Source organism: Macrosteles quadrilineatus, unplaced genomic scaffold (genome assembly GCF_028750875.1).
Source record: "Macrosteles quadrilineatus isolate MER2022 unplaced genomic scaffold, UCM_ALF_1.0 Scaffold_6__1_contigs__length_79288215, whole genome shotgun sequence".
NCBI lineage: Eukaryota > Metazoa > Arthropoda > Insecta > Hemiptera > Cicadellidae > Macrosteles > Macrosteles quadrilineatus.
This window is the reverse complement of record NW_026542599.1, coordinates 29,000,277-29,022,688: the sequence shown is the minus strand read 5'-3', so window position 1 is coordinate 29,022,688 and position 22,412 is coordinate 29,000,277. Positions and strand designations below refer to the sequence as shown.

Here is a 22,412-nt window from a genome sequence, read left to right as displayed (position 1 = left end):
TTTTTTTTACTGAAACTAGCCATTTTCTCCTACAACTACGACAACACTGTGATCCACTCAGAGTTTTCTTACAACACATCAGTCATAAAGAGAAAAGACAGAACACCATTAATAAATAGATAATGATAATAATATGTTCTTTTTAAATTAAAAATATTTACAACTGGTCCATATAGGTAGGATGTCTACGTCAGAATCCAAAAGTAAATGGTAAAAGTAAGAATAAAAGAATAATAATTACATTATGATACTTACATGGCTAGACCCAGTATAGAGTCAGTCTTGTACTGAGGGTCCCAAGCGAACCGGCGGATATCCACCCCACAGTTGAGCTGTTCTACGTGCTTGCTGTGCTCAAAGTTGTTCAGTTGAGTGAGAGCTTTAGTTAACAGCTGTGATGTCTCAGACAAACTATCCGTGTGAGATGAGGCCCAGGCAAGCACCTGTAGAAATATGTATCTCAAATTATAAACTAGGTAGGTTTCCAGAGGTCAAACTACTCTGAATGTTGTTTTTGGGAGATGATCAGTTGAACTGGCCGACTGTTTAGATGAGTTGCAGCAACTACGGAAGCTACAATTCAGCTAAATTTACTAAACCTATATTCTTCAAACTATATTCCTACTGTCTAGTATTGAACTCAGGTATACTAATTTTGCACATATAATGTGAGGTCTTGAAACATGTCAATAATTATCTTTGTTATATTTTTGGACTTTGTAGTTCAAAGTTTGGATAGGTTCTAATAAGCCAGTAAAAAATATTTAATAAGCGTAATTAACATGGGCCTTATGGGTTGCCATGCTGGTGACAAAATAACAACTAAATATTATTCAAACAGAAAATCAAAATAAATTAAAGAAATTCCAATAAAATGTTTTATTTACAATGTGGGGTGCAAATAGAGAAGTCTGTACATTACATATTTTTGGTTCAGTTTTTGACCACTGGACGACCTCTAGAGCTATTTAAATAGATTTAATTAAAAATAAATTAGACAAATTAAAATTTGATTAGTCGGCAGGTTTGCTGCGGCGGGGGTATTTTAAGGAAATAGAATTATTGTTCTATACAATTTTAACTACATGAAACCCTGGCAATGTCATCCATTTCTACAGCTGTGCTGGTTTCTAATACAGTGAAAGTAAAGTTTTTTACTAGTCTTAAATGTAACTTATTACGTTTTGCTTTATATCTCTGTCTTACTTGATCAGGCGTCCATAGAAACACATCAGAGTGGTGAGGGGCCGCCTCTCTGAGAGCGTACAGATACACAGCGAGTTGTAGAGTGAGTAGAGTGTGGGGAAGACGGGAGAAACATTGGTCACAAGCTTCTGGCTTGCCAACCGCAAGCAGTGTAGCCAACCCAACACACGAATCCTCCGGCATAACAAGGGCTGCCAACTGAGTCAACACTGCAAACGGAAATATTCACCTCATTGTATGACCCTTCTTTTTTTGTTTTAATATAATGCCAGAAGCATTTTGATAAGAGGAAAGCTTAAACACTTTAGGGTAAATCAATCTAAACCTAAAGAGTGTGTATAGTGTATAGAGAGTGCATAGAGAGTGTAGTATGAGTATGTAATGCCTGTGAATATTACAATAATCTAAAACATTCACTCTCATTACGGTGTTGAAGTGGGACACACTAAAGTCTTGACTAAAGTTTAGACTATTTCACTATCATATTTTTGTAACTCGGACAAGGCACATTTCCATAACTGATTTGTTTAATAAATTTTATAATAGTGATTAAAAAATTATTTTCTATTTGAAATTCTATGCAAGCCTTAAAAAAATAAATTAAAATCATACTTAGAAGTAAGGTTAACAGTCCAATCCTAAGAGGGATCAATTGTGAACACTGTTGCCCATTGGAGGGAGCAAGGCCCCACTAGAAAAAACAGGCCATGCTGCAGGATCCATGACGTCACACTAGTAGATAGATTTCATTGATAAATTCATTGCCATCACCATTCACATATGGTTTAATTAAATAATCAAGCTGGCTGTTTGTAAGATTTTAATGGTAAGAGTTTAGTACAACTATCCACCACTGTGACTTAGTGTTGCGCTGCCCGCACTGCAGCATGGCCTGTTTTTCTAGCGGGGCCTTGATTGGAGTAACAATTTGACAGAAGACAGAAGACGAGAAGACAGAAAGAATTGACCATTTCCTTCCAGAAAATATTACCATTGACTTTTGGAAACTAAAGTGTACATTCCATCTACAGTATATAAATCAGCTGGTGGCAATTTTTTATCAAAATTAACCTTGTTTCTGTGAGCTAGTCACAGATTGGGCTAGTCCCTACAATTCTTTTTTTGTCCTTATTTTTGTTACTGTGATAGTTGTATGACACAAAAGATGTTGTAGCTTACAATAAGGGTGCGTTCACAAAGAAAGCTGGTTACTTTCAAGTAACGTATTTTCAGCGCTTGCTTTGGACAACAAGTGCATGGGCACTTGAGAATTTTGTTGTGTGTACATAATTCCTACAGCAACAAAATATTTTAGGAGTAGGGAAAAGAAAATCGTTCACAGACATATTAATACCATGTTATTACCATTTAAGATTGGGGATTCAACTAGGGTGTATAAATTTGAATCAAATCCAAATTGTGTGAGCCTCATGTAACTTGATACATCTTAGCTGGTTTTTAGTCAGGGCGATTAAAAGCCCAGTGATTGAGGTCGGTTGATGTAAGTTTCAAACCATTTTACTACTGGCTTTTCACAGAATTGGATTGGCAACCTTTCAATTGTCAGGCGAGCACTATAATCACTCAGTCACACTAACCGTCATCCATATCTCGCAGGAGATGTTTTGGCAGTTTCTCCTGTTCCAAGAGTGACGCACGCAGCACGGTCTGTACCAGCCGCAGCTCTCGCCACTCCTCTGCGTCAGGTTCTGTGTACAGAGAGCTCTCGTGGCAGTCTGCGTGCAGGCTGGCGTACAGATCTGGGAACCCCTGCTTTGACATGTCTCCACGTGTCCGATTGTCTGCCTCCCTCGCTGATCCATCTCCTCTGAAAATATAGGTCGAGAACATTAATAAATTTATGAAGTTTGTTTGAAAGGAAAATAATTTATGCTCTGACATACTGCTGGATTGTTTTCATTGGTCGTGAGTTGAAACATCATATTCTTCTCAAGCAGAAATACCAAGGCCTACAATAATTGAAAAATATATTTATGAAATGTCAATGAGTGTAGGGTGGAGGGAGATGATCTTTGTAGCTTTGTTACTGACTAAGATTCATCAGGTTCTTTAGCCAAAACAATTTATTAAAAGCCAAACGATCAAGAATAGCTGGCGACAGTTTCAAGCCATTAAAAAGCTAGTGTCTGTATTCTGAAATAAACCGACGACCTTTTGATAGTGAGGCAAGCAATATTATTTTTGTTCCTTGGAAAACTCCACTCAGATTAGCCCAAATTAATGTTAAAACAGATTTAAAAAACTGTAGCTTTATATCTTTATGATAAGCATAATTCTTACCTATTCAAAAGTTTATCCCTCCAAAAGCCAGTATTAGTGAACTGACTGAGAAGTTTGGATGTTGTTTGAAGGGTGGATGACAGCCCCAGAGGAAGAAACTCCTTGGACTGAACTTGAGGCTGAAAAATATTAATCAAATTTCAAGGAAAGACATCCTGTAATAGACTAATACTGATTGCTAAATTTTGGTCATTTAATGTTCTAGATTATTTTTATGAATTGAACTTGTTGGAGTTATTAGATAGGAGTTTAATTATTACCATTGCATTTACTAATTGAGGTGGGGTTACAACATTGTTTTACTAAATTTTTAATCTATAAAATACCTATCTGTTGTTTACAGGAAGATTCTTCTTGCAAACTGTCACTAAAATGTTTATGTTACAAGTTACAATGCTATTACAGTAGACTCCCTCTTATCCGGACTCGTCGGGACCGAGGCCAGTCCGAATTTCAGTTTTTCCGGTTAAACCGACGCCCCCAAAAACTTGTTATGTAACCCAAATATTTGACTTAAATTTAAGAGAGCATTGGTCTCAAATCTTTCCCACAAGAACAGTCGTTTCAATACCTCCCACTTCCTGTTGATCTAGTCCGGTTAAAATGATGTGCTGATAAAAATTGTTTGGTTAAAGAGATGTAATTTCCGCCGAGTGTAGTCCGGTTAAACCGATGTCCGGATAAGAGGGAGTCTACTGTAATTGATGAATATATTTAAAGTTATATGTTAAAATAGCTGGTTTTGTAACAGTTTCAAGAAATTTTTTTATAATTTTACTAAAATTAACATACATTTTTAAAATATCGGCTTATATAGCTAAGTAATCATAAACAAATTAAGCCTTGGTTTAAATGCCTTCAATTGTAAAAAATACTGTCAGCTTACTGAGCTAGCTGCATCAGTGTATTCTTCTTCTTCTTCTTCAGGAGTTTCTGTTTTTGAGGTTTGATTGTGAATAAAAATCTGTAGTCGTTTATGTTCTAGTTCGCACCTAAAACAAAAAATATACAAACTTAAATACAATTTAGTTCATGGGATCGAAACATACTTCAATATGAAATTACTATGGTTATTTCCCATCACAATTTTCTTGACATTTTGGTAGGTATCTGGGATGAGGAACGTGATTCTCTTCTAAGGTGTGAAAGTACCTATGTCATTTTGAAGGGACGGACCTGAAGCATCAAAGTGTTTCATATGTCAAATTATTGTGCATCCCAATCAACATTCAGTAACCTTCAATGTACAAGCACCTGATAAATGCCTGAAGTGAACCAATCATATTCAGCATTGCCTCCAGGATTGATTTAAACAAAATAAAATATTTACGTACCTTACGTCATCAATCCTTTTACCTGAGACTATACTAGGATTGAAAACGTAAGATACGTAAACCTATTTTATTTTGTCTACCAATCAGTTTCACCAGATTGTCTACAGTTGTGCTTTTTACCTCAGACAGCTCCTCACAGATAATCAGCATTTGCCTATGACCTGCCACATCCCCTGCATAGTCGAGCACAATCATACAAACCCATTCATTGCAGATTCTTTCTCAACCACCTGTGACCAGTCAATCCTATTGTTTGTCTGATTCTTTGCCTATCCAGCCACGACATTTGCGTGGCCACCCATTGTAAGGTGTGTGAGGAAGAGTGAGCTTACTTGGGATACTACTTCAGCCCATATCCTATACATAATATGTTACAGTGGTTTCAAATGCACCCGTCTTAAGTGAGACAGCCTCGTTACCTTCTAAGCCTGCAAATCCAGGCCCCCAAAAAGCGTAAAATCGTTCCCTCTTCCCAATTTTGACACCGGGGCAAGACAACTCCCACACAAGCTTATAGTTGAATTCTTTTGAGTTAAGAGCCTTCGAAATTGCCTGACTGTCAGTGTTGGTTGATAAATATTATTTGTCGCTGATCTCCTTACCGAGATGTTCACGAGCCCATACCTAAGTACCTAAAACATGATTAGATAAGTACACAACCCCAGCCAAAGCTGGAAAACCACAGTGGTAGAGCCAAACAGAAAACTGCATAGTAGTCAAATAAAAAACACAAATTCCTGAAAGAAAACCATAAGTAGTAAAAGCTGAGGTTAGGTTACAATCGGCAAATCTGCACAAGATGGTGGCTATATCAGACTCAGTCTTGCTTTAACAGTCTATGATTAGCAAGTGTTATATACAATGTTTTAACCTAAATGTACACTCACCTAGTCTCAATCAGCTCCCGCAGGTTTTCATCTGGGCAGTGTATCAGAGCGAAGGCTGTCAACGTTTGCCTCGTGCTGATGTCTTCATAGTCAGCACATTGCCCCAGTCTGGCGCAAGCCTCCCATCCTACAGCATGGCGCCGGTCCATCAGTTGTTGACACACCTCGGCGCAATGGCGGTAATCCTTGGCCTGAAACATGGCGATATACACCAAACGATATATTGATAAAATTTTAAAATATCATCTGGCATTCCATATGTTTTCTGAGGCTGAATTTTGCGGCGTGAGTAAGCTGGTGTAAGTTTGTTTACGGAGAAATGCATGGAGTCAAGTGTATATACAGTCAATGGTTACACACACCTGGAATGCAATGTTGGCAACTCGCAGTAGTATAGTGCCTTCCCGCAGTCGTGAGTCATTTCCGCAGATCCTCAGCTTGTGAGCCAGAGACAACAACTTGTGATAATCCTTGTAAGACGTTGGCCGTGACGTCAAGCAGGACTCTATCAGCTGCATTCGCTCCTTGCACAGTCTAACTGTTGTATAGAACACATAACTTAGAGCAAAAGGGCCTAGGTTTAAGGACAACAGGCTTAACTGTGTTGAGAATTGAATATAGTACTTTATTGAGCAATGGTAAAATGTTCAGCCTCCTAGAAACTGTAAAAAAGTGTAAAACTTCCGATGTTTTTAGTTGTGTTAGTTTTTTAGTTAGTAAAATCAATTTAAAAATGGTGTAAACAGAAATGAAGTTTGTTACAAGTTCAGCTAGGTCCTTATTTAAATGTTAAAGGCTACAATTAAAAGTAATAAAAGTAAAAGTAAAATAAATAACAGAAAATTGAATGGAAAATAGTTCACTTTTGTAAAAGAAACACAAATAACTGTGAAAACTAAATTCTTGTGGAAGAGTAAACTCTTTTCCATTTACGTAAACCGACTATTTTCATAAAAATCTTGGTGCACAGAAAAGAAAATTGATGCTTTCTAAAAAGTTATTTTTAGTTTCAACAATAGTGGAATTTTGTAAGAGAGAGCACTAAAGCATCGCAAAGGGGTCCGAGCCCCTAAATTTTTTTGAAGATTTTTCATCTATCATCCGTAGCTCTTGCACACAAATCAACCAAACCTAATTTGAATGTACTAAGATATATATAATGTCATAAGATATACCATGTCATAAGATATATAATGTCATAAGATATATAATTTTTTTAATATTTTTACTTTACTTCAAGGAAGAGTTTATAACAAAAACAAAGAAAAATAGGAAAGAAAATAAAAAGTTCTAAACTACTACTGTGGCATGCCTACGAGAAAACTTTGTTTTAATTTAGAGGGGAAGCCTTGAGGTTTATTAGGAGTTCTTTTTTTGGGAAAGTGAACAACGATCAGATATATCAGATGACAGATAGAACTTTAGATCAGATGGTACTTTATATCAGATAGTACTTTAGATCAGATAGTACTTTAGATCAAACCCAGGGGCTTACAGAACATAAACAAAATTCTCACATAACATAACACTAATATTTTGTACCGGTGAGACGTAAGTTAAAATTAAAAACCGTTGAAACTATCTTACAAGCAGTTCTGATTGTGATACTTGAACTTTTCTTCAATCTGCCTGAGGAATGTACTAGGACGAATAATCAGTGTTATGTAAAATTGTTTTTAGTATATACGCCTCTGGAATCCATATTGCTTAGTAAGCTAGCTGAGCTTCTTATTATTCAAAGTAACAAATCAATGATTATGTTTTCCAAAGAAAGTAACAACACCAAATGTAGATATTTACCCTGCACTGGGAGTATACTGATTTTGAATTCATTGAGAAGCTGGAGCCCCGCAATCAAGTCCTTTTCCTCTTGAATTTCTGCGTTATCATCCGTTATTATGTTTAAACAGCCTCTGAAATTTGCAAATTAGAAACAATGCAATGTTAATCAAATTGAAATCAATGAAACTTAACTTATCCTACTGCAATATAGTTGTGAATTCAATCTTAAATTTTTGTTTGTTTTTGGAGCAAAAACTACAATATGGAACGGATGTACAACTACCCCTAATAATTTAACTTGATAATTTTCCCATTGAAAGCTTTTTCACTACGCTTTTTTTAAAGGTCTTTTTTGGGGGCAAATTTTTATTTTGTTTCAAGTATAAAGTTTTTTTGTATGCTCTCTACTTCCAGGAACACTTAACCCTTAGTTAAGTTGTGTATTTGTTCCATCTCCTGTAATTTATCTAATATTACAATATTGTTAATTTGCTAACTGTCACCAAGTATCCATTTTAAATCTGATTGAATATTTTTGTCTAAATTACTCATTATATTATTGTTAAAGTTGAATAGTATTAAATGCATGTTATTTATTAGTATATATTTATTTATTTAAGATAATTGTTTCAAGTTGTTGTTAAAGCAAGTTTATGTTAGTCTTCTATAGAAAGGTAGAGTATAAGTGGAAACAACAATGATAGCAGATCTTGACAAAGAGACAAGGAAAACCAAAGTTTAATATGGACAAGGACTGACCAAATGACAAAATAGTTTGTTATCAAGAACAAGTTTTCTCTATGAGCTAAATTTTCCTTGCTTTTGCAGCAAGTTGTTTATAACATTTTGTAAAAATTTGTGATTTTTTTCAAATAAATAAAATAAAAGTAAGAAAAAGCAAGTGGATGAAAATTTAAAAGTTTCAGTTTTTGTGTTGATCTAATTTTTACTTAAATTCATTTTTGTTTTAAAACCACGCAATTTGAGTTTAACACACTTCACATTGACTTAAAAAAATGACGGACTCAATTACCTAGCCAAGCTGATCTGGTGATCAGTGAGTGTCTCTGCAGAGTCAAAGTGATGGGTGGCAGCTTGCAGCACGAGCGCCACGCTGCGCTCGAGTGGCAGAGGCTTGCGGCCTTGCTCCTCACGATGGCAGCACATCGAGCGCACAGCCGAACGCACCACGGACAGACTGTCACTGGCCAACAGTCCCGCTACATGAACCTTTCACAAGAGAGTGTTTCACTTCTCAAGAAGCTAGATACTGGCTCGGGACCATTTTAAACATTACTTTTGACTTGGTCTAGAGGCTCTAGGGCACAGTGGTGGTTGGCGGGATTTGAACCAGAGACCTCAGGAACAAAACACTGTGCTTTGTCCCTAGACCAGCTTCTCTTGAGACAAAATAGTTGTACAATAGTAAACTTCGTGGTATATTTATACAAAGTAGTCATTGTTATACAATTGGCTCTCGATAATCCGGAAGGGTCTCATATTACTATTAATCTATGTGCCAAGGAAAGAAAACTTATAAAGCCTCTTTTTATTGCTCTACTGTCGGTTGTTGAAATTAATTATTTAATACAGTAGAAGCCCTAATCTCGGAATTTCTGGTCCTCGGTTTATCAGATACATACTTGTTACTTGTTATTATAATTTGTATTATGATTTCTCGGAATCGATACCAAAATATTTCCCACAGCTGTAAACATAATCTCCATGATTTGAGCATTCTAACGGTTTATCTGTTTCCTGTTCATATACGTTTTTTATCAGGTTCACTACTCAGTTGAGCTAGTAGATTCTGAAAAGAGACTTAAACAATACTTTTAACCAAGCACTAGTTGTTATTAGATTTAAATTATCGTTTTAATAATAGGTTGGTTCATCCGACCTGGACAGGGGCTCGGTCACACGTAGGCCGGATAAGAGGGGGTTTACTGTACATTTTTGAACAAATATTGTATCGAATTAAAAAAATCTTTTTAAGTTTTTATCACTGGAGTTGAAAAAATAAATTTAACTATAACACACCTCATAGCACATTTGCAGGGGAATGCATGTCAAGACTAGTTTCTGCATCTGCAGAAGATCTTGCAGAAGTTGATTCCAATCCGCTTCTTCTGCAACGGGCACTCTATAATCACAAACAATAATTAAATTGTATTTCTTAACTCTTTACAATCATTTAAACCACATTGAGGTTGCTTTAATTGGTTGGGTATATTAGGGTGATATAAATAAGGAAGTTAGGTTAGGGCACTTTCTTACTGTTGATAGGGCTAGTTTTTAATAACAATATGATTATGTAGATAATACAACTTAACTGGCTGGAGCAAGAGCGGTCCACTTGTTACATCATGTGATAAAATAACGAGCAATATGCATCCCCAACAGTACGCATAACTCATTTACGTCACCTGTGTTTGCATTGGCCAAATTTTAACAGTGGCGTCCTTCTTGCTCTTCTTGAAAAAGATCCATAAGTTTTATAAAAGATATACTTGCAGGTTGAATGGTTAGTACCGAGACACCTAAATACACCAGCCAAAAATCTTCGCTCTTTTGAAAGTGTCGTTCAGGGTATCCAGCAAGCTACAAAATATTAAGGACGATTCCAAATTTCTCAGGTAGATATTTCAAAAATTCTCCTTACTGTAGTATATGACTTATTAGTGTGCTTGCACATAGGACATACATTTTGGAAGAGCGATGTTTAACTTAGACTAAAGAATGTATGATCTTACTTTGTCCCAACAGCAGAAGTGAGCCGAACCAGTAGGGACTTGGCTGTGTCAACATCTTGTCTCAGAGCTCGAACAGATGACAAGCTCATCTGATGTCCTCGTCCCTTCAGTATTTGGGCGACTTTCAACTCTTCTCGGGCCGCTTGCACCCTCTCACTCAATCCTGCCTCACTCAACCTGCAAACGTTGATTCCATCCGCATAAGGAAATAGCTATTACAGTACTGTGCACTTTATGGTAAGATTCAGGACCTATGTACTTTTTTACTTTGGGGTTTTGTGTTTAAAATGTTTACATGCCGTTGTTATGTTTTTAATGAATAATGGCTTAATGAATTACCTTATACTGTCAAAGTGATCCTTTGTAGTCTATATAGGCTACTGCAGTTTCGTTTCCGATGGGACCTTCATCAAGCTGTCAAGGACATCAAATTTCGTTCCAGAGGAAGTCGTTGAAGTTAAAATCCACCGATGTCACATATTTAAACGGAAAGACGAACAATAAAATTAATAATCATTACAAAAATCCCGGTACCGGGAAACACGATACGCACGGAGGGCAGGTCTAGACTGATGCGTTATCTCAGCAAAACTGCAGTGCCTACATAGACTACAAAGGATAACTTTGACAGTATAAGGTATTTAAACCATTATTTATTACTAAAATAGTGATCTGGAGGCTAACAACATGAAGTTATTTTTTTAACATAAGATATAATTTTAAAAGTTGCACACTGTGAGAGGCCAATATGGTAGAAATACTTCCAGTACCCAAAGTCAATGCAACAATTATGTTGTAATCATAAATGAGCAATGATTTTCAGCTAGTGTTATTTATAGTAGGGGTTACTTCAAAGTATTTATGTATTAAATCAATGTTTTACTCATAACAATTCCTAGCCAGCCACCTGTCTTTCCTTTAAAATACAAGGGCTATTCAGAAAGTAAAGAACGTTTTCATTTAGCTCCGATAAGCAGTCAGTTGTCACTCAGATAGGTAATCAGTGGTTGTCTACTTTCTACTAAAGAAATGTTCGCCTCGTCAACAACTATCCAGCTGTGACAGAGAAAGTGCCATTGTGCTGCTTGTTATCCCAATATTACAGTTTTAAAAAGTGTGCTACAGTTGAAAACCCCCCAGTTACGAGGTGCGCTCTCTAATATGGTTTCTGTTGGTCATACACTTAAAACCTATAGAAATTCATCGAGGGTGTGAAGTGTACAAAAAAAACGTAATACATGAAAATTCTGTTCGGAAATGGTATGTGATATCCAAGATTTTGTTTATGCATGAAAACGCTCATACATCAAATCACACACTTGATATCATTAAATTGAAAGATTTTTCCCTGAACCACCCACCCTAGAGTGCAGACCTGGCTCTAAGTGACTTTCACTTATTTTTTGCACCAAAGTGAAGACTTGGTTAGCAGCACAGCCCTTTGATTACGATGAAGACCTTTAATTGTGTGTAAGTTGGCTGAGCTCGTAGGTGGCTGAATCCTATGAAAAAGGAATTTTAATGCTCGTCCAAAAATTTGACAAATAACTCAATTGATTTGACTGAGAAGACAAGTAGTTTTTACATGCTCTTTCAGATGTATATAATAAAATATTGTTTTCCATACTTCCTGAATAGCCCTTGTATTTATCCTCGATTACTACTTGTGTGTCTAGTGTCTGTGGTGTGACTGACCCAAGAGAGTTGACAGGAAGTATCTTCAAGATGGTGTCTGCCTTCGCCAGCTGATCCGTGCCTGTGTAGCCGTACACAGAGTCCAGTGCCATACTGATCAGTTCCTCAGTGCTTTCTACCAATCCAGAGTGTGGCTCGGCTATACAGTGGGCAAACATCTGCGGCAACAGACAACAAACACTCGTCTGTCAGATAAAAAGGGTAATTTGATAATAGGGACCGTTTGTATGAGTTTTCTAAACTTCCAAAGCAGCTAGCTAAACACATGAAAGGCCTAGTATATATAAGTATATGTATTGTAAATAGTTTTTAATTTTTTTGTAAGTAAACCAGTGAGAAGTGACTACACTCATGACAGCAATAATTTTGTAAACTTTCTTTACCTACACTGATGCTGAGAAACTAATCCTACAGGATTGCATAGTATGTGAGCAGTAGTAGGTAGCAGTAGCAGTAGTAGTAGATGAGCTAAGATTGTGAGTCTAGTCTATTATGATGTGAAAAGAATATACAGCACATAAACTGTAGTTTTGTGACATTTTTGTAACACAAGTTTTGTAACAAATATTTTGATGATTTTGTTTTTGTTCTAACTGTAATTTTAGATTGTAAATTGTATATTAACTATATATATAGATTTACTTCCGAACACACCGACCTGTAAAGGCCGAGAGAGATCTCCGATGCTTATCTGAGCGAGGAACTGAGACAGTAGATTTCTCCGAGAGTTTGGCCGGAGCTTCTCACAGCGCTGCAAATACGGCAACAACCTGTGTCTCATGTGCTCCACAAAGTTGTCCTCGTTCGACTGAAACATTTGTTATTAACTTTCAAATCCAAGGATAATAGTTAATTAGATCGAAATGTACACAAAAAGAGTTAGAATTCAGAAAATTTATCGTACCGTGAAGTTAGTCTTCTGTCAATCATTATTCACGTGTGAAGAAAGAAGTAGGACAGCAAGGGTGGGACAGGGTGTAGTTGGACCTGGAAGAATTTAAAGTAAGAGACAAAAGTCTACCCGAAATAATCTAAGATTAGTGAGAGTTGTATCTGGGAAAATTAAAGATAGGCTACGTTAAAGCTTTTGAAGAATTACATACAAGTGACCAATATGCTTGGAAAATTCAAAAAAGTAATTTATCTATCTTTGCAATGCACCAGTTTTGTGTTGATGATCGCCAGGAGTTCTTCATCAGTTTTAAGCACCAAGGGTGTTATGCTCCTAGACTTACCTGACTCATGAGAGCTTGAGCCTGCTGCAATGGAGTCATGATCTCTAGATCCCTCAGTGTGATGTTCTCCATTCCAACATCGTAAATGAGAACGTCCAGCGTTACCAGCTCGTTGTACAAACTGTCCAGTCCCTATAAACAACATTTTGTTATTAATATAAATACAACAATCTCCTAAACTCATGTCAGTAGATGTGCAAAGTTGAAGTTTACATACTTCCTCTCAATCGTACCCTTTGGATCCAAACTGTAGAGGATTCATTCAGAAAACCTCCTACGCAAATACTTGTACACTTTCTCACATGATGGATGGTTGAATGGATGGATGGATGGATATATGAATGGATAATTGGATGAAGCGATGTAGGAAAATACTTAGTTGAGTTAAACTTAGGACCGAACGGACTTTTCTTACAATTAACCTCATTAGTTAATACATATTGACAATTGTATGTTTCTAAACTGTGTTTTGTTCACCTTGATGTTGCGCTCTCTCGCCAGCCGCACCAGTTGCAGAGGCTGGTCCACCATGTTACTCATGAGTTCCAGCTCGTACACTCGATTGCGGAACCACTCCTCCACCACTCCAGGGGTCATAGGTCCGTCCGGCGCAAGCAAGCTGTCCTCTACTCGCTCCAGAAAACTACGCGGTAAATTACCCATAAGTGTTTACAGGTCAAATTGAGATTATAATTGAGGATTTTTGACAGGAAATAAAGATAATATGAATGGAAAAGATTCCAGTCTGCCACAAGAAACACAAAAAACTTGAGACTACCGGTATGTAAAAAAGTTTAGCCTAAAATAAAAACTGGGGTAAGGGGTAATCTTCAGTGACTGTAACATTAACTCAAATCGAATCAAAATTTCTCTTTTTTTATAAAATAATCAATTTACATATTTTCCCTACAAAACAATTTGACTTAATTTTGAATTTAATATGTTTATTTTCTTACTATCTATAGCCCCTGGACTCTCAATTGATGGTAAAGAAATTTCTATTCAGCTGCTGGCCTTTCCTTTGAAGTGTATTAACTTGATGTTAGGTTAGATTTATTCATGTTAGAGTCTGTTCACAATATTTAGGCGGTTTAAAGGGAAGGTTTTCTGTCTTCCCCCACTACTTTTATAGCTTAATCTTAACGTATATGTCAGCTGATCAACTGGCACCTATTGGCTGTTGTTTCAAAGTTAAAGTGGGAGGGAGGTGATGGAATCACTTCTCGTCAAAACGTCTAAATTTTGTGAACGAAGTATAAGTTTTATTTAACCTCAAGATTTGTGCCTGTTTATCCAGCTCTGACTTAATTTAGAAGGTTAACTAACGTATTAAATAAAATAATTTACTATCAACATTTTTCTAACATACATGTTTTTACAATTCCACAAGTAGTCTTTGGGCTTTAATCACATATCACTTTGGTAACAATTTGAGATTGTTTTGACAACCACATTGATCACTTAACCTAAATAAAAGTTAAAATCTAACTTTTGACACAGCACGATCTAATTTACCACACACCAATTAATAGCTTACTTACGCAAAGTGTTCGTTTTCACTCCAGTCTCTTCCTCTTATTTCTTTCTCCTCCCATTGGAACACTTCTCCATTGACTGAACACTCTGGAAGCAGGTCCCTGTAAAATGTTTCATTTACTCTTTAACCTTCAAGCAGTATCTTTGAGATTTGTCTAAGAGTTTGTTGATCTGTCTGCCACCCTCCAAATGTCCCAGCCAGCTTAGGGAGATGGGCAGGGTTCTTTTCGCCAAATGAGGTTTAGTTAATGTTTTCCTTAAAAGTTGGTTGCAAGTGAATATATTAAGGGTGCCACTTATTTAAAAGTTATAATTTTCCTCATAGCTTTGAAGCACCAGTGACTATCAGGTGGCAACATGTCAGCATTGTTGGCTAGCACAACAATGGTTTTATATTCTTGGGGTGATCAGTCCCAGGTCTGACTTAATCAATGCCACTTAACTGTCACATGTCAAACAGATTGGATAAAAAGACTTACTAATCATAAAAACACAATATCAGCTTCCGAAAACATTTTTAGATTGGAAATTACATCTCATTCATTACATTAATTATTTTTTTTGAAATACCATTCAGTAGAATGGGACTTCTAAACTGATCATCACAACAGTTTGTACTTCTTTGTTAAAAGTTAATTTTTAGTGATGGCCAGTTTATGTTGTTTAGTGATCTTACTGCAGACATGTACTATCACAATTATTTAAATATCTGGACAAGATGGTCGTTTATGTAGACTCAGGCGAGACTGAAAAAAGATTCATCGACATGTCTCCACAAGATGATTATTTTACAGTCTTGCACGAATGAACATTTTGTGAAGACATGTTTCTTGTGTTCTCATAATCTCGTTTGTTACTAGTTATTGTATTACGGGTTAATGTGTTTGTATGACTACTTTACAGTTATCTGTGTGGTTATTTCCATTATGCAGCTTTGCCAGGGTTTGTGTAGTAATTATGTAGTAATTATGTTATGTTTTAGATACTTTCAAGACTGTACAATATTTCATTTATAATTATTTTTCATTATAATTAGTTTTATCATATATTTTTCTTTTGTTTATGTTATGAAAAAACATTAAAACATATAAAAAAAACATGAAAAACATTAAAACATTTATGAATTAGAATTTGTGTTGGGTTAACATGCGTGCTTTTATTAATTATTTTATAATTAATTAAAGTCATTTTAGCAATAATCTCTTAAATAACCATTTATACTTTGTTGGAGCAATCAGATACCATCATCTATAAACAAGGGATATAGTTTATCAATTTCTGTCAGTTCACCTACTTGTAAGAGCCTGGGTCGGTAGTCTCTGGGAAGTTAGACAGTATGGACAGCCAGTAGGGCTGAGTTTCAGGTCCGTGGTGTGTTAGTAGCAAAGCGACTGCGTGGTGGTCGGAGCGACGAGCGTACTCCAGCGCAGACTGTGCTACTGGCTGCCGACGGAACCTGTCGTACGCCTCCCGGTCGTAATCAACCTCAGACGAGTTGATAATCTTCTATGTGACAAAAACTGTTCACTAGCAAAATATCTTTATAAACAACTATTACAAATCAAATCAAATTTATTAACTTTATACGAGTTGCGTACATAATGAGTATTATGTAGAAAAATACATCAATTTTCAAATATATTTTTCGGTGAACAAAATACATACATTTGAATTTTCTTTAAGAAACTCATTTATACTAGATTAGTAAAAGCTATTTCAATTTCTCATTTTTATGACATAATAATACAAATAAGACACACTTTAACCCAAAGGTGAATGGAGATGTGAAATATGAATGAAGGGATGAGTGATATTCCTTATGTAGCTTTTACCAAGATCAGATGTATCTTTAAAAAATTTATTAAAAGTTAAATAAAAAATCTCGGGTCCAGTTTTCAACCATAAAAAAGCTAGTATTGTACAAGCAATCATCATATTGATAGATAAGTACTATAAAAACTTAGCTACAACACTAATTTAAATGTAATATATTTTGACATGTGTACTTTTAACAAATGAAATGAATTTGTTCAAGTTTTGAGTATATGTTTAATAAGAGTCTTTTGAAATTTTTGGTTAATCACTGAAAATATGGTGAACACAATTTAACGAGCAAGTCACTCAAGCTAGGAAAAAATAACAAAGAAAGCAATTAAGACACCAAAATGTTACAATGTGATGTACTTTTTTCCTAACAATTTAATAAGTTACTTTTTATTGTTATCTACTCAATTTTTCTGCTGGTAAATATGTCAATCAATCAATCAAATCAAAATATCATTTATTTCGCAAAAAACAGACATAACATAATATTATGATCACTGTACAAAAGTATTTACAATATTATTTATTTTCCTAGGTTATATTTAATTTTCTATAAAAGCTTTTTAAATCAAGCGAAATTATCCCCCACAAAGGATAATTTAATCCTGTGAGTGGGAGAGAGTCGTTATATTATTAGAGATTTTTTTAAATTATGAAAAAAAGGAAATTAGAACAAGTTAAAAGTTGAAAGTTTAAAGTTGCGCTGGAGGACTGAGCGAATGGTGCCCCCCACCCCCCCCCCCCCCCTACCCTACCCCCAAAAGATAACCTGCTACTGTACTTCCCAAGCACACCCAAACTGACCCGAACCCACACACGCGCGCACACACACCCACACACACACACATACACACTGCTGCACTCACTCCGACACCAACAGGCGGCTGGTAGCCCTAGGGCCGTCAATGCTCTGTCCCTGTGGCGCAGAATCGGGAACAGCTCACATACGTGCTTGCATACAATCGTTCTTTCACTCTATCAGCTGATGTGAGTGTAAATTTGTTGGCTGTAGGTTGATCATTGTCTGTAGGTTGAGATCAGTAAATTTTGAGCAGTTGATCTCCCAATGCTTTGTAGCCATAGGGTAATTTGTTTTTTGTATTTGACCAGTGGTCCAAAATAGTTTTCACGTAAGTTGTAGGGCAGATTGTTGTAGATAGTGTGAGCAACATAGTAGCAATTTGTTGTAGAGTAGGTTCTATTTAGTCTCGGTAAATAAATTCCTCCACCTAGTGCATGTCTGGTTCTGTATTCGTGTGTTACTCTTTCAAAAATGTCATTCGAGTGTTTGAATATGTAAATAGTCATGGTTCGAATAAACAATTGTCTGATGTCGAGAACGTTCATTTCATTGAAGAGAGCATCCGAAGGGTAGCGCCGACTCCTGCCTAAGGCTGCTTTTATTATCGCTTTTTGGGTGATAATTAATGGCTTTAAAATATAACCATATGCACAGCCCCAGGCTATTATTCCTCCGTCAAGTAGGGACTGCACGTAAGCAAAATATGCAATTCTGATTTCTTCAAACTCCAAAATCTGCTGTAACTGGTTAAAAGCATAGATATATTTTCTTAGTTTATTATTTAGATATGATACGTGGTCTGCCCATGAAAGTTTAGAATCAATCATTATGCCAAGGTATTTATATTTTTTCACTCTATCTATCACTGGACAGTCACAATCCGAATCAAAGTTAGCACAAGAATGAATTTTCAACTCATTGATGAGTGTATCACCACGATGACTAAAAGCGATTGGCATGAATTTAGTTTTATCTACATTGAGTGTCAAAACATTTTGATCAAACCATTTTTTAATTTTTGAAATACCTCTTTCTGCGAGGTTGAGAACTGTCTCCCAGTCTTTACCTTCAAATAATACTAGAGTGTCATCTGCGAAGAGATAAAACTTCCCTTCAATGTCTATTTTAACTAGATTATTTATATATATTAGAAATAATAAAGGACCAAGGGTACTTCCTTGAACTACGCCATAGTCTACTTCAGCTAAATTGCTCTGAACTCTATTTATGACTACAAATTGTTTTCTATCTAAAAAATATGATTTAAACCATGCTAATGAAATGTTTTTTATTCCAATTAACTCCATTTTCTTTAATAGTATTGATCTGTCGACAGAGTCGAAGGCTTTAGCTAAATCAAAAAATACCAGCACGGCCTTGTTTCCTTTATTGACAGCTAAATTAATATCTTTGTTAACTTCAAACAAGGCGTCAGAGATATTCTTCGATTTCCTAAATCCAAATTGACGTGAAGTTAAAATGTTATAATGATTAAGGTAATTAGTTAACTGGTCTTTAATTATCTTTTCCAAAACCTTGGTAAATACACTCAGCAATGAGATCGGCCTAAAGTTCGAAGTCTTAGAGCAGTCTCCTGACTTGAATAGAGGAACAACCTTAGCGATTTTGTAGGCGTCGGGGTAAACTCCACTCCGGATACTCATGTTAGTGATGTGTAAAAGTGGCTGTTTTATTGATTCCCAGTTGTCCTTGAGTAAATCAGCTGATACACAATCATACCCTGGAGCTGAGCCTCCTCTCAGTCTGGTGACGTAGCCGTGCAGTTCATGTTCAGTAACAGTGTGCAGTGTGAGGACGGAGTCAACAGCATAGTCAGAGTCGTGTACCACAGGTGGACCACTCGAATCAATTCTAGCTGCCATGTTTGAACCAACTTGGGTAAAATAGACGTTGAATTCGTTGGCCACCAGTGGTCTCAAATCGTCGTCAGTGTTTGCGTATGGTTTGTTTAATGTGAATTGAGAAAGTGGGAAAATGTCGTGTTTAGTGCTTCTACCCGCCAATTCATTTAAAACCCCCCAAAACTTTTTCGGATTATCTTTATACCCCAAAATCTTTTCCCTATAATATTTATTTTTGGTTTCCCTAATATTTTTATTTAGTTCATTTTTTAATCTTTTGAAATTATCAATCAAAACTGTATTAAAAGGTTGTTTTTTAATCTGTTTACTAAGTTTATCTCTTTCTCTAATTTTAATAACCAGGTCATGTGTGATCCATGGCTTTAATTTCCTGAGTTTAGAGTTCGGTTTTTTTAAAGTTTTTGTTGACATGCTAACAAGATCTTGAATTTTTGAAATCATGATATTTGAACATGTATTTGTGTCATTTGCCTGTACAATGTCTGTCCAGTCGCATTCTTTTATATGTGTACTCAGTTCCGTTTTGTCTATGTAGGTGTGAAGTTCCTGTAATGTATGTTCTGTTTTGTTGGAGAAGTTAATCTGTAGACAAACACTGTAATGGTCAGTTATCTCAGTCTTCGCAACAGCAGTTCGTAGTGCAGTAAAGTCGTGGTGACTTATAAAAATATGGTCAATGGATGTCTTACTATCGCCTACCTCTCTAGTCGGTACATTTATACCATTCATAAAACCATATTCATACAAGACATCCAAATAACGCTCTGTCTTGTTGTCAGTTTCCAGCAGATTCGCATTGATGTCACCTATTAAAAAATAGGTTTTTTGACTGTTTTTGTTTTCGTAGTATTTTTCGAGAGCGTAAGTAAAATTATCCAAGTCACTGTCGTGAGTCCTGTACACAGATAGCAGATTACACCGCTTATCTTGATAAACAAAGTCTAAAGTCAACCCGTACACGTCGCCCAGCTCCAGTTCATTACATTCACACACATTCACTCTCTCACTCACATACATCAATACCCCATCATTTTGATTTTTCCCTTTAGTAGTCCGAAACAGTTTATACCCCTCTAAATGCATCCCCTCCCCAACACCCCCATACCACGTTTCCCCCAGCGCAATAATATCAAACTTTAAAACTACCGATTGAAGCAAGATAAGAAGTAACTCAAAGTTTTTATTGTAACTTCGAATATTCATGTAGAGAATGTTTAAAAAGCTTTTACCTTTGCTAAAAGCTAACCCTATGTCATTTAAGTATTCTATTGTTGTACACTCAATTTGCCTGTAGCTGTCGCTAAAGACATTAATATCCTCCATGAAGTAAAAGTAAAATAGTTGTATACGAATTTAAGGTAAAAAAAAAGTATAAGATTGATTATTTTTCGAGAAAAACAAAACAAACAAAAACAACCCACTGTGCGGATCCTGCAGCCGCTACAATAACAAATTCTGTACTAAAGATGAATCATATGAAACTGCTATGATACTTTTTTTACACAGCTTAAAATTCAAGACTGATTGAACATTGTTCATCGATACGTTTAATCTTTCGCAAAAATTTTCTTTTCAAATTGGACCAATTATAGAGAAACTAAACTTTTTTTAATGGAAGTTGTCTCATTGAAAAAAAAAACTACAAAACAACCACACACTATAGTTTGGCCGCTAAGATAGCGACCTCCTCTAGCATTTGTTAGCATTAGCGCGCAGGTCGCTTTCTAAGCGGCCAAACTATAGTAGTACTTATTAAAACCGAATGTTATGATTCAAAACATTAGTTACCTCATAAGTAAACAATCTGTCTGAAAACTTGAGCAACGTTCGTCTAGTGAGGATCAAACTTTTCTGATCATCAGTCAGCTCCTCAGCTGGAAGCGACATCAGTTCCTTCATCATCAGTTGTGTATCATCAGTGATTGTGTCATTGTCTGAAACAATGTTTCGTTGTAACTATTGATATAAAGCTGAAGATATGCATGCATGTAACTAACAACTAATAATGAAACAAATAACACCAAATGCTTCGATTGACTCTAATAATGACTGTAAATGGCCATTTTAACATATTTTGTATATTTTCTGTGGAGTAAATGATTTCAGTATAGGGGTGGATTTATTAAAAAGTGTTGGCACACATTTTATTATGTACCAACACCAACACCTAAAATGCCAATGAAAAAGCAAATATTACATAAAAGTTGAGTATCTATAGGATCAAATTTATTTAAAAACGTTTACCATCCAACAGTTTAATATTAATTATTATTTATAATAAACATTAAACTTATTATTTCATTCAAAATAATAAGATTACTGCTACAATACAGGGTTAAAAAACATTTTTAGTGTCCCATTGTCTCGAGCAAGTTTTAAAATCGCCCACATTTTATATCAGAAGAAAGCCATCTCTAAATACAGTAGAACCTCTTTAATCCGAACGTCCACTAATCCGAACCCCTCATTGCTGTACTCTATACACAGTACAGCAGTTCTTTATTGTATACTGTATTTAATTTACAGTACTGTTTATTCACCATGTTTACTACTGTATTAAATAAACACTGTATTTTACTTTATAAAACATTTTTTCACTTTCCCCAAAATAATGTTAATCAATTTTAGCCATGTTTTAGCTATTGTTATGTAAAAACAACAATATGTTCTGTAATCCGAACTATTCAATAGTCCGAACTACCCCTGGTCCCAATTAGTTCGGATTAAAGAGGTTCTACTGTAGATATGTTAAGCTATCTCTAGATCAAGACTTAAAATAATTGAACTATTGTTCAGGTGAGTCCCTAGCCTAAAACGTCTTGGACTTTTGTGCAAGAAGTATGGCTTTAATTCCGAACATAATTAAAAGAATTTGTGGGGTTTATAGCTTTACATGAAAAGTTATTGGGGAAAATATTTTATGTGAAAATAAATAGAAGATATCTAACTTACTGTCAATCAACTTAATATGTTTGTATAAATAAGTTTAGTACACATCTAAGTTCAGCCGATAAATTTGTCAATGATCAAATAAACTTGTAAAAGCATAATACACACGAACATAGATTAAATTACATAAAAATGCCTGATCAACATTTACCTCAACAGCTAATGATGCCATCATTGCAGTGAAACATTTACTAACCAGTAACCTCCATTTCTAAACCACCTCAG

The 22,412-nt window shown here is 35.7% G+C and overlaps 1 protein-coding gene across 1 annotated transcript in view; it reads right to left on the bottom strand.

The window, feature by feature from the left end:
• LOC128997088 (NBAS subunit of NRZ tethering complex-like) overlaps nucleotides 1-22,412 on the bottom strand; it is a 57,627-nt gene that overhangs the window by 18,205 nt on the left and 17,010 nt on the right. The window contains exons 14-31 of the mRNA XM_054422666.1: nucleotides 21,027-21,172; nucleotides 16,024-16,235; nucleotides 14,735-14,830; nucleotides 13,671-13,836; nucleotides 13,194-13,325; nucleotides 12,617-12,766; nucleotides 11,959-12,116; nucleotides 10,264-10,440; nucleotides 9,551-9,653; nucleotides 8,544-8,740; nucleotides 7,529-7,641; nucleotides 6,091-6,266; nucleotides 5,729-5,919; nucleotides 4,394-4,499; nucleotides 3,508-3,626; nucleotides 2,805-3,034; nucleotides 1,207-1,415; nucleotides 256-443 (exon numbers count right to left, since the gene is read on the bottom strand). Of these exons, the coding sequence (XP_054278641.1) occupies nucleotides 256-443; nucleotides 1,207-1,415; nucleotides 2,805-3,034; nucleotides 3,508-3,626; nucleotides 4,394-4,499; nucleotides 5,729-5,919; nucleotides 6,091-6,266; nucleotides 7,529-7,641; nucleotides 8,544-8,740; nucleotides 9,551-9,653; nucleotides 10,264-10,440; nucleotides 11,959-12,116; nucleotides 12,617-12,766; nucleotides 13,194-13,325; nucleotides 13,671-13,836; nucleotides 14,735-14,830; nucleotides 16,024-16,235; nucleotides 21,027-21,172 (2,869 nt within the window). The remainder of the gene's footprint in view (nucleotides 1-255; nucleotides 444-1,206; nucleotides 1,416-2,804; nucleotides 3,035-3,507; nucleotides 3,627-4,393; nucleotides 4,500-5,728; nucleotides 5,920-6,090; nucleotides 6,267-7,528; nucleotides 7,642-8,543; nucleotides 8,741-9,550; nucleotides 9,654-10,263; nucleotides 10,441-11,958; nucleotides 12,117-12,616; nucleotides 12,767-13,193; nucleotides 13,326-13,670; nucleotides 13,837-14,734; nucleotides 14,831-16,023; nucleotides 16,236-21,026; nucleotides 21,173-22,412) is intronic.